Source organism: Cariama cristata, unplaced genomic scaffold (genome assembly GCF_000690535.1).
Source record: "Cariama cristata isolate BGI_N322 unplaced genomic scaffold, ASM69053v1 scaffold26989, whole genome shotgun sequence".
Classification (NCBI taxonomy): Eukaryota; Metazoa; Chordata; class Aves; order Cariamiformes; family Cariamidae; genus Cariama; species Cariama cristata.
In genome coordinates, this window is record NW_009638331.1 from 1 (window position 1) to 15,731 (window position 15,731).

At 39.3% G+C, this 15,731-nt stretch overlaps 1 protein-coding gene across 1 annotated transcript; it reads left to right on the forward strand.

Annotated features, from left to right (window-relative positions):
• Nucleotides 1-8: 8 nt before the first annotated feature.
• GDF10 (growth differentiation factor 10) lies at nt 9-13,570 on the forward strand (the record flags this gene model as incomplete). Its single annotated transcript, XM_009708667.1, has 3 exons — nt 9-123; nt 6,182-7,089; nt 12,545-13,570. Coding segments are annotated over 3 exons (1,215 nt in total), but the record flags the coding sequence as incomplete, so codon positions are not given.
• Between the last annotated feature and the right edge of the window lie 2,161 nt (nt 13,571-15,731).

Consider the following 15,731-nt stretch of genomic DNA (forward strand, 5'->3'; position numbering starts at 1 on the left):
CGCTGGGCAGCATCGCTCAGGACGTGGTAGCTGTCCACATGCTTAAGCTCTACGAGAAGTACAACCGGGAAGGGAGCCGGCCCGGCGACGGCAACACGGTCCGCAGCTTCAAAGCCAGGCTGGGTAAGACGGGCTGGAGCTGGAGCCCCCTCGCTCCTCGTTCGCTTTAAAGTGACGGGTTCGCGCCGAGGTTGTCATTGACTGCGGGGGGTGTCACGCTGGGTGAATACTGGGGAGACCCTTGCTAACTACACGGACGCGGCGTCTCCCCTCCGCTCTGCGGACGGCGTCCCTCCTCCCCCGGCTCCCTTCCCTCGCCCGAGAGTATCTGCAACAAGGTATCTCCCTTCGGAAAGCCTCGGCCGCTGTGGATGTAAACCGCCGGCAAAAGAAGCGCTGTTCCCAGTACACACCGCACCGGGTCGAAACATCTTTTCACAGATACTTGGAGCGAGTAGCGAGTGCTCCAGCCGCGAGTCCTCTCCTCCGGCTCTTCTCGCAGGCTCACAAGTTTCTGTTAGGAAGAGTGCCGCCTGCGGGATCGCCTAAAATACTCGGGATCTTAAACTCGTTGCACTGTCTAAACCTGAGAAGACAGATGTCTGACCTCTCCCCAGCTTTACTTGGCTTGATTATGAGGGAGGAAGAGCATATATACTCTGTCAAATCTTCATTTTCATTATCCCAGTGTTATTTCAAAATAACAAAGAGGAGGTTTGCATAGTTAATACTGCTTAAAATTTGTTATCCTTTGCTAAGGGAACCCAAACTATCTTTTCTGGAAAACGTCTTCCTCTCTTGGTTAACTTACAGACTATAACTAAGATCTTAGCTCTTAAAATAAGAACTGCATCAGTTTTCAGAATATAAGTTTTTGCAGCATTGCCAGAAATATTAACTTTTTATAAGTATATCTAATAGATTAATTAAAAATTTGCTTTTGTGAGTTTCAATCTATTTCTCCTACATTTAAGCCTCATGTAGAATACAATGCAGCATACAGTGTTCTAGGGAATAGTTACTATAACATTGCACAATAATTCATATTCTCTAGTGCACCCCAACTTAATATTAAATTTGACATAGGATAGAAATTAAAAAGTAATCGTATTCAAGGAGGAGGAGATCCATGGAACAGTAAGTTGCTAATGAAAATGTCTAGAAATCTAGGACTCAGGATGTAAAGCAATTGCAGACGTGGGAGATAAATAAACTGTCATGTTCTAGATCATTAGCTAGCAGCTGCTAACCAATAGGGGATAGGAAGGAACTTCTACTGTGGATGGTTATTCCATGACCTCCTGCTATTGCTGGGGTTTTTTTTTCTGTCAACTGAGCAGCTGATGCTGGCTGCTACCCAAGTAAGGCCCTGGACCACATGATTGATTTGGGAAGAATGCAAGAACTGCACTATATTCTTTTTCTTCATTTTTCAATTAATCTGCTAAACGAGATACTTGCACCTAAGTGGTTTAAATTCTCACACTAAAATATCGGCATTTTCTACCCACAGACTGCACTGACCAGCTACAAATCAGTATTATTTCACTAATCTGTCAGATCATGAAGCCAGGGCAGAGATGCCTGGACATAACTTGTCTTTCCATGCAATGGAAATAAAGCATGCCTATGTCCAAAACTCCAGTCTCCTGTGTCCCATGTGTGTACCTTCTCTACTGGATCCCATCTTTCCCTGGTAACATGGCACAAAAGCAGAAGCTCCTCTGCAATGTTCCTTTGTTATGGCAATAAATTGTATTTCTTTGTAATTCATCAACCCAGTGATGAACAGTCTGAAATGAATCATAGAATGACACAAGATGAGAATGGGGAGAAGAACCTTATTTGGCAGTATGCTTTTCTTTATCTCCTCCAAGAAATTCTAGTGTTTTCTTCTGAAAGAAGAAATTGGCATGTTTTTCTAACAAGATATGTGGAATGTCTGTTCTTTATAGAATGTGGATAATAATTCTGATCTTATAGACATAAGCAAAACAGTCTACACCTGCAATAATTTCTTTTTCATTATTCCAAGCAATGGACTGACTTCCTTTAATTATTTTTTTTAAAACGTGTAACTTTCAGAAAATCTGTAATCTTCCGTTCCTACGCTGCAGCTTAAAGCTGTTTGTTAAGGGATACTTCACAATTAGATACTTCACTGTTAGATATGGTTGTCAAGATGAGGGCTCCAGAGGTGCAAAATGCTGGTCCAGCCTTAATTTGTTTCTTTGTAGTGTGCATTATTGAGGTCTCCTCAACTAAACAGTTGTATTGCCATCCTACATATCCCTTACAGGGTACAGATGGTGTTGACTGGGTTACTGAATATGTACTATTTCTCCATATTCAATGTGAGGCATGTGCTATTTGCACATGTTCCAAATACAACTTCTTCATGTTCCTCTAGCAGTACTTATCACTTCAGGAAGAGTGCTTCACAAACATCTGATCACCTCCTCTCAGCTCACCTCTACATGTGTTCACAAGAATTCATTATTTCTCTGATAAATAGCTGAGAGATGGTCTATGAATTAATTTCTCAAGTTCTGTTGTTCCTTAGGTGCTTTCCAGTTTTCGCGGAACTTTGTAGCTTTAGAAACCAGCACCAATTGACTGAAGCTAGTTACATGGTCAAGTCGGAAATGGTTTGTGACCAAATGTGGTGAGATCCCACCTGGAGTATTGCATCCAGCTCTGGAGTCCTCAGCACAGGAAACACATGGACCTGTTGGAGAAGGTCCAGAGGAGGGCAAGGAAAATGATCCAAGGGCTGGAGCACCTCTCCTATGAAGACAGGCTGAGAGAGTTGGGGTTATTCAGCCTGGAGAAGAGAAGGCTTTGAGGTGACCTCATTGCAGCCTTCCAATACCTGAAGGGGGCCTATATGAGAGATGGGGACAGACTTTTTAGCAGGGTCTGCTGTGACAGGACAAGGGATAATGGTTTTAAACTAAAAGAGGGTAGATTTAGACTTGACATAAGGAAAAAGTTTTTTACAATGAGGGTGGTGAAGCACTGGAACAGGTTGTCCAGAGAGGTGGTGGAAGCCCCATCCCTGGAAGCAGTCAAGGTCAGGCTGGATGGGGCTCTGAGCAACCTTATCTAGTTGGAGATGTCCCTGCTCACCGCAGGGCGGTTGCACTAGATGACGTCTAAAGGTCCCTTCCAGCCCAAATGATTCTATGATTTTAAGATTAAGTTATTGTCCAGCTTCACCTAGGTTGCTGAGATTGGGGGGAATTAGTCTTCGTGGCAGCAATCCGCTGCCTGAACCATGAAACTTCCCCATAAATTGACTCTTGCAGCTCAGGATCATTCCCTGAACACCATCCATCTTCTGTGCTAAACAAAGGAAAGGCCTTGGTGAATAGTACAAAACAGCAGCCATTTAACTAAGATTATATCATAAAGCATATGTGCAAGAAAATCAAATCAAGATTACCCAGGAAACTGTAATTCTGGCCTCTAAAGCCTTGGTTTAATGTAATTTCATAGATTAAAATATTTTAAATTAGGTTCTCACCATATTCCTTTCTCACAAATGTGTTATCAGAAATACCATGTAAATCTGTTTTGCTAATCTTCGCTTACTGCAATGCAACATTCTTCTATGTGGATTATGCACTAAAGGCTAATATTTTCTTTCCTTGGCCACTTGCCTTTTTTTTTCCTCTATCAGTCTCTTGCATGTATCCTCCACACATCTTGCCTGTATTCCTAACTCAAAGCTGTCCACAGTGACCAGAGGTAGATACAATCAGTAAAATATTAACAGCTTTAATGTATACAGCTAGTACAATTCAACTCAGAGTAGGCCTGGAAAATGTAACAATGCTTGGTTGACAGGTTGGTAAAATCCTTAGCGATCTGATGCAATATGATAAATGTGACTGTGCTCCATCCAAAACTCAAGTCTCCTCAATTCCTAAAAAGCCTGTACTTCCAGGCTTCTGGCTTTTCAGTAGCTGCAGATTCACAGATTCTTACTCTGTTCTACGAATAATTTTGACTTTTGAAGGGTTTGTTTCACTCTAGAAAGCAAAACTAATTTACATGAATTAAAACTCCCTTTCTCTGAGCTATCATTACAAGTTACCTTCGCATCTGAAACCCTAGGACCCCAGTGTTTGAAACACTTTTATCCCAGTGATGCATATGCTTCATAGTTTTATCTACAGAACTCATGGTGCTAGGAGCATTCTACTACTGAAAAAAAAATATTAAAAATTTCAACCATACACAGTTCAGGTGGGGAGAGGCAGTGGATAGACCTCTTTTGTAAAAATATGCCTTCTGAAATGAACAAACATAACAGCCTGGTGTTCTAAAGGAAATACTACAATTATTCTCTTCCTTGGTCTGAAAAACAGGCAAGCAGCCTTGTGAAATTTCTATGCTTCAAAGACTTGAATAGAATCTAAACTCTTCAGATTTTTCATAGTATGAGCACTGGTGCATAAAACTAGTGTTGATTAAAAGTTTACTGATAGGAATCCCGCCCTGAACTGACAGAAATAAATAAGTTCTCATCACAGAATACTGTTTCTGTTAGCCTCTCTGCCACCTACAAAGTCATTAAGTAGGCATCAGTACAAGCTGTTCCACTTCACTGCATCAGGAAAAAAATACAGATGGTGTAGATGGAAATTGCATCCTTCAACATTTGTACTTTCAGACTGTCTGGGCCTGGGATTAATGAACATCCTAACCTGCTCTGGTTTAGTCCAAATGATGGTTCTAACCAGCATGAACTAGAAGACAACAAGCACCAATTTAGTGAGATGTAGCATTATTAATTTCCATCTTTCAAATAAAACTGTGCTTAAAAGGAAGAACATTGTGACAGGTGGCAGTTAACAGTACTGCCCTTCTGTTCTTGCCAAAATTTCTGTGGCTTATCATCCACAGTGCATTGAAAAACAAACCTAAGTGTTTCTGGGAAGACTGGCTGTTGCGTTCCTTGGGTTTTGTTTGTTTGTTGTTTTTTTTTTTTTTTTTCTCCTTGCTGCCTGAGAACGTCCAAGTATGTCAAAAAGGGCTGCCGAGGGTTTGTCCACTTGGGTTAACTAAAGATGCAAACTTACCCACTGTAGTCCTTTGATACATTCTAAGTACCAGTCTGAGCTTGGGAGAACAGGAATCACTTCTTGGTTCTGTCACCACTTTCCCATAAATCTTGAGCTAGTTAAAAAAAAAAAAAAAAAAAAAAAGGCAACTTTTCACAATCATAGACTGTAAGGCATGGTCTTTTGATTCTGGGATTACATGTTAACACACTAAGAGAGGTTTCTACTGTTTAAATAAGCATAGTGTAAACAGTTATTAGTGTAAAATTGCTCATCTTCCTTGACAGGACGGTAGAGATGTAACCTGAGCACAAATTGTTCAACTAGCTAAAAAGAAGCTGTATCAAATAGAGTTTGAATTTTAAGAGTCAGCTCTTATTCAACTGTAGCTGTCATTAACTACAAGCAGATCAAAACACAAGTCTTAGAAACCAAGTAGGTTTCACAGTGCTTTAAACAAAACTCCTACATGATGTATACTGGAAAGGAGGATTGCTCGTAAAAGTAACGGTCCCTAAAATGGGTTGCACTGCTTACTTCCAGCCCCCTCATGAAATGTCTTTTGTGCACTATTTATGGATTATGAACTTCATATGCCCACAGAGATCTGCTGTACAACCCACAGATCTTTCAGGAATCTTTGCAGTCAGCTTTAGATTAGACCATCTTGAATATTAAGTGTAAACCTGGTTTTCAGCTAGTATACAGAGTAAGGTACCATTCTGACCTCTGCTACGGACAAATTTGATAGCTTCTCTGAGCTTGACTTTGCTATAAATGAAATAGAAGCAAGGATTGCTTTTCTTGCCCACCTGGAATGAAAAGCAGTCTGAAACTGAAAATCTCTGGGAAGAGTTTTATCCCTCTTGTATACAAAAGGTACCCACTGTGTTGGACAGTCCCGATGTTATTGTAATATTGCTATTAAATACTGTTAGGGTTTTTTCCTTCTCTTATTCACCATAGTTTTAAGCTGAAGTGACATGCTCACTATACCCACTGAAGTGGATAAGTGAAAAGCAAAATTTGTTAATTCACTTACACAGGAATAAGGGTTTGACTACCATTTTTGGTCTTGGATATTTATCCATGTTTTCCCTGCTCTCTTGCAGAATTCTTGGCGCAGAAGCCCTTGTACTGCTTCAATCTGACATCCATGCAGGATTCAGAGATGATCCTTGCTGCCACTTTTCACTTCTACGCTGACAAACGCCCTCGGCACCGGGAAGTGTTTTGTAAGCGGTCCAAGAACTCATCCTGCCGCCTCCTTCACCTGCCTCCGATCCTGCAGCTCAACCTCATTTTCCAAAGCATTCACCAGAATTCTGCCTATGGACTAGTGAAAGGGAACATCACTGTCTTTCTTCAAAGGCGAGGGGCTTGGCATGCAAAGGACATTTCACACATCATAAAAGAATCAAAACGAGCTGGAGAGCTCATTCTCTGTGCTGAGCTTGATTACAGGGAGAAACACCAGGGCTTCCCTGAACAGGTCAACAGTCATTTACCTTACATACTAGTTTATGCCAATGATCTTGCAATCTCTGAACCTAACAGTGTGGCAGTCACCCTACAGCGTTATGATCCATTCCCTTCCAATGATGGGGACCCAAGTGTATCCCCTAATGCTTCTACTGATACACGAGTGAGGAGGGATACATACCTCTCTACCTCTATTCAGAACAATGAGTTGCCAGAAGTAGATTATAACAACAACAAATACAACAAACATGACATATGGGAGAATGCCTACAAATCCTTGAAACCAAAAGCCTCACGCAAAGACCGAAGGAGAAAAGGGCAAGAAAATACAGAAATACTTACAAAGTCTCAGGTGCTAAATTTCGATGAGAAAACAATGAAGAAAGCAAGGCGAAAACAATGGAACGAGCCAAGGATTTGTTCAAGAAGATACATGAAAGTTGACTTTGCTGATATTGGCTGGAATGAATGGATCATATCTCCCAAATCATTTGATGCCTACTACTGTGCAGGGGCATGTGAATTTCCAATGCCCAAGGTAGTATGCCTTTTTGTTGTTGTTAGCTTGCAAACAGTGCATCTACTGTTCTGCCTACCCAAGTACTTCTTTAGTTAGATTTTCCTTTAGATTTTTACCTTCTTCACTGTGTTCTGTTGCCTTGTTCAGCCTAAATAATTTAAGCAACATCTTTTCCATCAACTTATTCATAGAGTGCAAAAAGTTTCCAAGTTATCTTTAAATGTAATCTGAAGAATAAGAAAAATGTCTCAGGTTTATCTTACAATTTCTCATCTTATATCTTGAAACCATAACAAGACTTATGCAGCTTATTAAAATAGGGTTACACACACTAAATCATCAATCTACTTTGTTGTGGTAGCAGAAATACAAAGTATTATATGCTAATAATAAAACAATCTACTGTATCAGAGTATTTCTGAATTCCACTCATAGTACCTCAGGAGAAAAATGCAGAGTAGTGACACTGAGGTATTTTTAACTTCTAGAAACTGCTTATCACTTTGAAAATAAGAATGCTGGTTATGCTAATATTTGTGTCTCAAAATTCTCTGGGGATTTTTTAATTTACTAAATTCTTACAATTAGGATAATCCTGCTGGAACAAAAAGTTGATTCACCTTATGTGGCTGGAAATGCCACATAGCTGTCCATAACACTCTAATGCTAGAGCACTGAATTCCCCCTATAGAAGCAGTGTGAAATTTGCTAATAGAGAGGTAAACATCAACTCCTGCTCCAATGGAATTTCGATTTGGCCCACTCCCACCCACTTGCTCTATGGCAAGTAGTAGAAATTTTGGCAATCCTATGCAGCACAAGAATTATCGACATTTTATAGGGCTTTCAAATAATGGGGGAGGGGAGTATGTGAAGCAGTGCATAACCTGCATGTTTAGAAACTGTAATTATTTTGCAATTCTACCTACAAATGGCCTGATTATTTATTCTACTGACATTTTTGCATGTGATCACTCAGCAGATAAATAACGGTGAGTGTTTTACAGCAGAGAATTTCAAAGCTCTGAGACAGGAATCTGCCCTACTTTACATACAGAGAGACTGATGTATGTTTGTGTTGAAATAAGTAGTATAACGTCAGGAAGAGTAGGTATGCAGGTTAGTTTAAGTCCAGGAACAGTGGAAACCCAGACATCACAGCAGGGTGTACAAATCTGACCACATGTTTTTGTGTAGCTGGCTGATGCTGAACCATGTATACATAAATTGATACATGGTCTGGTAAAAATTAAAGCTTGCACAGGCTCACAACTTCACTTTTTTGTTGTAGTATAAAGAGATCATGCAACACAATCACTATTTAACTTATCCAAAACAAAACACAGCCTGGGAATATGGGTCTTCTGCCATAGACCCACAGTCTAATACACCATTCATACATACCAATGCAAAACCAACCAACCAAAAAGATGATACATTTAACACATCTGGCTTCTTGTGAGCAAAACAGTATGACACAAAAGCTGACAGAACCAAAAGACAGTGGATCTGTTTCTAGCTGGAATAGTTAAATAAGCTTATATATCTATTATTTAATGTCTTATCCAGAAATATTACTTGCTATATAATAAAGATTCCCTTGTAAATAAAAAACACTTACTTTAGTGCTCATTTTGATACTTGTTTTCTAGATAAACTGATGTGCCTGCACTAGCATCTTAATGCCAAAAAACCCAACCCAACCAACCAACCAAACAAAACCAGAGAAATTTAAAACTAAATCACAGATACATAAATTTGGGGATTTTTGGTTTGACACATGCTTTGATTGGGTTTGATTTGGAAGAGGTCTACTTTTTGTTAGCCTTGTATTTTTAAGACGGGGAAAAAAGAGAGGTAGATTCACAGTTGTAACTTTTTTAAATGACTGTTTCCAAATGAACAGAGATAAGTAGGACATCAGCATGAATGAAGCTTCAGGTCAGAGCATAAGAACTACTAAATACTATGGAGGGAGAAATAGCTTTTGTTCTTGCATATATATCCCAAGTCACGAAAGCATGCATATGATCTTAGCACTCCTAAGTCAAATGCCAGATTAAGGCTACTCATGAAGACTTGGTCTACACAGTCAACCTGTGATGGACAACAGATACCTTATTTCCAAGGCACTCTTTTAGAACTGTGGAGACAGAATTATACTTATATACCTGGCATGTTAAGAATCATCACATATGATTTTTTTTGAAGTATCGGTACATCACTCTGCACATCTACTTTAATAACTGCAATTCTTGATCTAGATACAAAACAGCTTTGGTACAAATCTTGTCATAGCAAGTTCACCTACCTTACTGCTGAAGTTCTTACTCCCTGAACTGTGAGGGGGAAGACTAGCTTATATGGTTAATAATGGCTAGCTGCACAGCTGCATTTGCCAAATAAGTGTTAGTCTTACATGTGGCAGAAGTAGGTGGGAACATATACTTTTCCTGGTCTACAGTAACCAGAATTCTCTTGATTTCATGCTTGCAAGTGTATCAGTTCATAAGTTTCATTTTGAGAGCTGAATTCAGACCTGAAAACAGAACTTTCCTGAAGCTAAGAAGTATTGCTTATTAAGATGGCGGGTGTGGTGTTTTTTGAGAGGCAAATTCATGATAAAACAGACTTTAAAAGGGATGTAAGCCAGGCAGGAGGGGAGGGTCTAAAGTATTTCAAACCTGCTGTTCAATAGCTTTTTTGCTCCACCACTATCCTTCTATTTTCTGAAGCCCAAAATGTTCCTGAGCTAAGATTGTCCTAGAGGTTAAGTAAAAGCAGAACCTGGCCTGCTGCATGTAAATTAGTAGACAGCATTTAAAACATTAGCACTTCCTCAGTGCCATCACTACTAAGCTTTCGACTCTTTATTTCAAGCTTTCCACTTTAGCACATCGATACAAAGGCTAATGTGAAGCCTAGCCCATGATCACTGAACACTTGTGCCAGGTTTCCAGAAGGACTGGAATTCTGAGCCTGGCTGGATGTGGGATGGGTGTGTTGTCTGGCTCTGCTGTCGATGTAGGGTTCAGGCAGCCAGATTCTGTACAGAGGAACAGTCCATAACAAGCATTTTTGTCTATAAGCATTTTTGTGCATAGTGTATACGCTTGCAGGCATTAGAAACCTAATTAGTGCTGTTGTCTTGGTAGACATCTGCTCATGCTAGGCTTTGCTCACATCTATTTGTTCCTTGCAGATATTAGAGACTGGACAGCTGGAGAAGATCCTAATAGGATCTTCTGCAGGTTCATACCCAGGACTCCTGTAAGTCAGTAACTAGAACTGAGGGCAATGAAGGCTAGCTGCTATATGGGGTCAACAAATTCTATTTTAGTAGCACATTAAGATCTGTGACTGTTTCAAGTAACAATATGAAATAATAAAGGTGCTAGGAACACTTCAGGAGGTTTTTCATAAAGGTTAAAATAAGCACTTGACTGTAGAAGCTCTAGTTCTTTGAATTTCTAAACTCTGCAGTTGCTTACATAGAGGAAAGCTAATTCTGTCTCTCTGTCCAGATTTGCTGACATGGACAATGTGGGTAGAATCTTATTTCTACTTCACATAGCAGCTGTGACACAAATTCACTGCTGCTTGTCTGTGGACAGCTTTGAAATCTAAAGATGAAGGGTGGCATGAGAGAGAAAGCTGTTGCTAATTATGCCAACATATGCTAATTACAGAAAGGCACTTTCCAGGATTGGTCACTTGTTGGGACTTAGCTATAGGGATGCTGTCTTGAAGCCCCAAAGGATCAAGGATGGATTTCACAGTTCCTCCTTGTAATGGCTCAAATGAAGTCACTTTAGTTAAGCAACATCTGAAAGCCTTAATAGCAATTAAGGTTTGGATCTGATTTGCTGATATGTTACACTTACAGCAAATGTATCAAAACTGAATAATCCTAAAAAATAGCTCCTTCATTATACCCATGGACTACAAAACTTTTCATGTTGAGATGAAAAATCATGTTTTGGATGTACTCAATTATTATTTGAAAAATAGAGAAGATATAGAAGATACAAATTCTTCTCACTTGAAGTATCTGTTTCCACGTGGAGGTGTGCAAAGTCCCTCTTTGTTGTCCCACAGATGTCATTTTCCATCTGATATACAGCTAGATACCAATAGTGATCAAAGATTTCATGTGCCACATATACCAGATCTGTGCAGAAAACTCCTGAAACTGTAGCAAAAAGCCTGATATGACTAACACAATTTTCCTAGTGTTACTGTTCTCATTTGCTATGCTAGTATTCAAGCGTGACAGCTGAACAGGGGTCACTGAAGCTTCAGCCTCAGTGGCAGATTGCATGCCATACTATTGCCTCATAACTGGAGAACATGCATTCCATGTGATGCTGAGGCAACAGCAAGGAAAGGCTGTCACTCTGTCACCAGTAAACCTACTTTTGTCTGTATGTGCTTGAAGCAAGAGAAGTGGTGAAAACTGTTCAGTACTATTCAGTTGCTCAGACTACAAGGGTCAAGTGTAGCTTGTGAAGAAAGGCTAAAAAAAGAAAAAAAGCTACATTTAACTACTAAACAGTACATTATTTACATAACTTTTTCATTTTCTTATTCCCACTGCTGTTATGCCTAATGGCTGTCTCCTCAAATATTTTTCTTTGTGTTTACTGCATCAAAAATCAACAGCAGAAATAAAACTGTGGCTCAGTAGCCTGAACAGTATATAGATGTAAAGCTGCTGTGAAACCTCACTTCATACTTTTCCTGCCCTCCCAGCCTTCTGTTTTCTTCTCTCACTTTGAGGCTAGCTTGGGGCTGGGGGGGCAGGGGGGAAGCTTGGTGAGGAAGGCAGAGGGAAGCAGGCAAAGACTACAGGTACAAAGTATTTCTTTGTCACAGGGTTATGATCAGAAAGGCTCTGTCAGGTTGTTTGACTATTCTAGACTAACTGCATCCTGTGGACACTACTTCTGGAGCACTCTGCTCTTTTAAAAGAGAGTAATTACTCCAGGAAAAAGTAACTAATTCCAGGTTAGCATAGATGAGAAGAAATACTACTGGAACACAGGGATAGTTATTTTGGAAACACTTACAGCAGCCAATTCTCCAAGTCAGACAAGAGGTTAAGAAAACAAAAGATAACATCTCAAGACTGAGAAGCGTGGCCCACCTTAGCCCTTTTCTCCTGCATGCCTGCCTCCAGCATCTAGTAGGAACAGTCAGGGACATTCTTTCCTCAGGGTACTGACTGCTGGCTGTGCCACCAGTGCCCTCCTCTGGTATTTATGAAGGCAGCATAAGGAACACATCTGTTGAATAGAACCTCCACAGGAAAGCTGGAAGTGTGAGGGACTGACTGTTGCATGGCCCTGTAACTCAATCACATATATTCACTTCTTTGAGAAACAAAAAAACATAATTGTTGTCATTTTCCAAGTCCATTTGGGAAAGTGACTGCTCATAAATGAAGCGATAACTATTTCCTGCTCTATTCCAGATTGTCCGGCCATCGAATCATGCTACAATCCAGAGCATCGTAAAAGCAGTAGGAATCATTCCCGGCATCCCAGAACCCTGCTGCGTTCCTGACAAAATGAGCTCACTCAGTGTCCTGTTCTTAGATGAGAACAAAAACGTTGTTTTAAAGGTATATCCCAATATGTCGGTTGAAACTTGTGGCTGCCGATAAGTTCATACAAATGCATCTTTAACAAGACCTGCACATCCTGCCTGACTACACTGGGAAAGTTGTAAATGGGAGATGAATCTACTTGTGTTGATGAATGAATGCAAGCCTACAATTCCTCTACAGAAAGTATGCAGAGAGACTAAGACAATATACATACTCACCTGGAAGGATATGTCTTACTGTCATCATTTGTCTTTCATATTCATCTTCCAGGAATTCAATACTTTTACACATATCTTCCTAACCCACCTAGCAAAGGCACCTGGCATTTAGTGAGAAATTTAAGTGTAAAGTTTTCCATAATCAAAGGACTAAAATATGTTTTTATATACTATTTTTCTGACTATTTTATCTCTTCAGTTAACCAAAAATATGGGAAGTGAACTTGCAAAGGCAGGCTTATTTCAGAATCACTTTTGTACACAAATCAAAACCTTTTTGCCTAAAACACTCATACTCCTAATCTGCATATTTATACTGAAAAATGCTGTAATAAAGGGCTTAAAATGTATATTTTCTTCAGGATGCAGGTATGGTGCACTGCATAAGTTTCCATATAAACAGTATGTTAATATAGTAATTTTTGGTTACCTTCCCTAATATATAATTTGTCCTACAAAAGATATACAGAATATCCCACACTTTTGGTTTGCTGGATAATTTCAGGTTGTTAAACATATTCTCTGAGTAACACATACTATATAGTAATATGTTGAAATACTAAAAATAAAATAACCAAGATTTATATTTTTGTAAATTATACTTTATATCCTCTAGACTGTTACATGCTTTTAACAAAAGCTAATAAACTAAAGGTACAGTAGTATCTAAAAAGAGTTGAATTGTCTTTCTATAAATGCATCATTACATTCTGTTAATTAGATGGAAACATGTAAATACATGTTAAGCTTATCATAATGCACCTCAATAGATTAAAGACAGAAGGGAATACTATGTTCATCTAGACCGACCTCCTGCATAGCACAGATCAAAGAACCTTGCTCAGTAGTTTCTGCACCATGCATTATGGAACTTCTGTTTTGAGCTTGGGAATATCTTTGAAAAACATGCATAAATTTGGCTTTAAAGATTTCATGTGATAGAATATCTCGACTGGACTACAAGTAGTTGTTCCAAAAGTTAGTGCTCTTTGTTCATATGCAGTGGCTTAATCCTAGGCTGAATTTGCTGAGCTTTAGCTTCAATTCACTGGATCCTTCTGTAACCTATTTTATTAGGTCCCTTTTATCTACTATCCAAAATACTTTCACTGTGTATTTTTAGTACATAGAGCAGGGTCAAACTACATTTTGGCTAAGATTTAAATAGATTCTTTGATTTCTTATTCTAAGCCTCAAAACAATTTCTCACAACTTTTTTCTGAATGTTTTCCAGAACTTTCATTAACTTTCTTTTCAAACAATGAACATCAAAATGGGACACAATATTTGGCAGTAGTTCCGTTAGAAGTCTTTATAGAAATAAAGTCTTTGCATCCCTCTAACTCCTGTACAATCCTCTGTCGATACATTTATGGTAGCCCTTGAAACCGCAGCACCCTAAGAGCTGATGTTCCATCATTGCGCCTGTCAATCCTCTTTCTCAGTGCTCCTGCATGCCAGGACACACTTACCATGTATTCCATTTTCATCCACCTGCTGTTCAAAAGCACAGGCAGATCACGAGCAGAACAAACTTCTGAAACCTGTGAGGCAGCACAGAGTGCAAGATAAGGAGTTTTTCCTCCTCAAGAGACAATCTAACCTTCTGCACTATCTCATCCTATTAAGAGTTGTATTGTTTAGGGAAAGGTTACTACACACACTACCTTCTGAAGAATAGTCAGAACTGGACTGGCTCCTATCCTGCTGAGGTGCTCAGTAACTTCTGCCACCAATATTCCATACTCATGTGGTGCAGATTCCCAGATAACAAAGGTGTGTAAACGTGGTACTTCCTGCTAACTGACATAAAAGCAAGATTCAGTGTGTATGGGAGTCTCTGCAAGGTTACTCTCACAGCAGTTCTTGCTAGTTCCTCCTGAACAGCTCTCAATAAGAAGTAGATAGTTCTAAGGCAGCTTGTAGTGACTGCCAGTTATGATTGCCAAAAGATCATAGATCCAGCTAGGCATTTCTTCTTCTCCCAAAGTACTACAGTGATTTACACTGGAACTACTGGGACAAACCTTTGTATACTGTTGCTGTTACAGATCTCCTCAAAAATGTAGGGTCTTGTGTTTTTATAAATCATAAGAAACTCAACTGGAGTTGACAAAGTAACTCTAATGCATAAAGAAGAATTAAAAAGTTCTCAGAAATTCATCATTTATTCCTACAGAACAGCCATAAGCATAAAACTTTTCAAAGTATCTTAAATAATTTTCATTTCTATTCTCTATGAAAATCTACCTTTTTCTATAGATCTAGTCTTGCTCCCATTTAGCACCAGCTCTGAACAGCATGACACATTAGCCTAGAGTGCTTATGTTCTCATCTATTGCACTTTATTTTTCTTAAGGAATCTTTTCTATAGCTTCAATTAGTCCTTGGGTACAAATTTTCTTTCCAAGATGTGCTGACGCAAGCAATTAGGAAAGATGTGATCTGTTATAAGGTCTATAGGACATAAGGGAAAATGCTACTCCTATACTCATCAGGATACCTGTAAAACCCTGAAAGGTTTAGTCTGCATTTAAAGGTTTGTTGGAAAAACTATGTTATTTAGCATGGGCAAAACAAAATTATACGTGTAAGTGGCATAGCTCTCGAGGAATACCCTTACTACACAAGTAATACAATTCTCTTATTAGTAAAGTTTATTTCACTTGGAGTTTAGCCATATTGGTCAATTCTCTAATGCAAACAAGGTCTTAAACCACTATTTGTTTAGTGGTTTAAGCTACTACTTTTTGGGTCTTTGGTATTTGGATGTCTAATCTTCCTCTAGAAAAGGAAACTGCATTTGAAATGGCACAAATGCAGTCAGCTGCTGC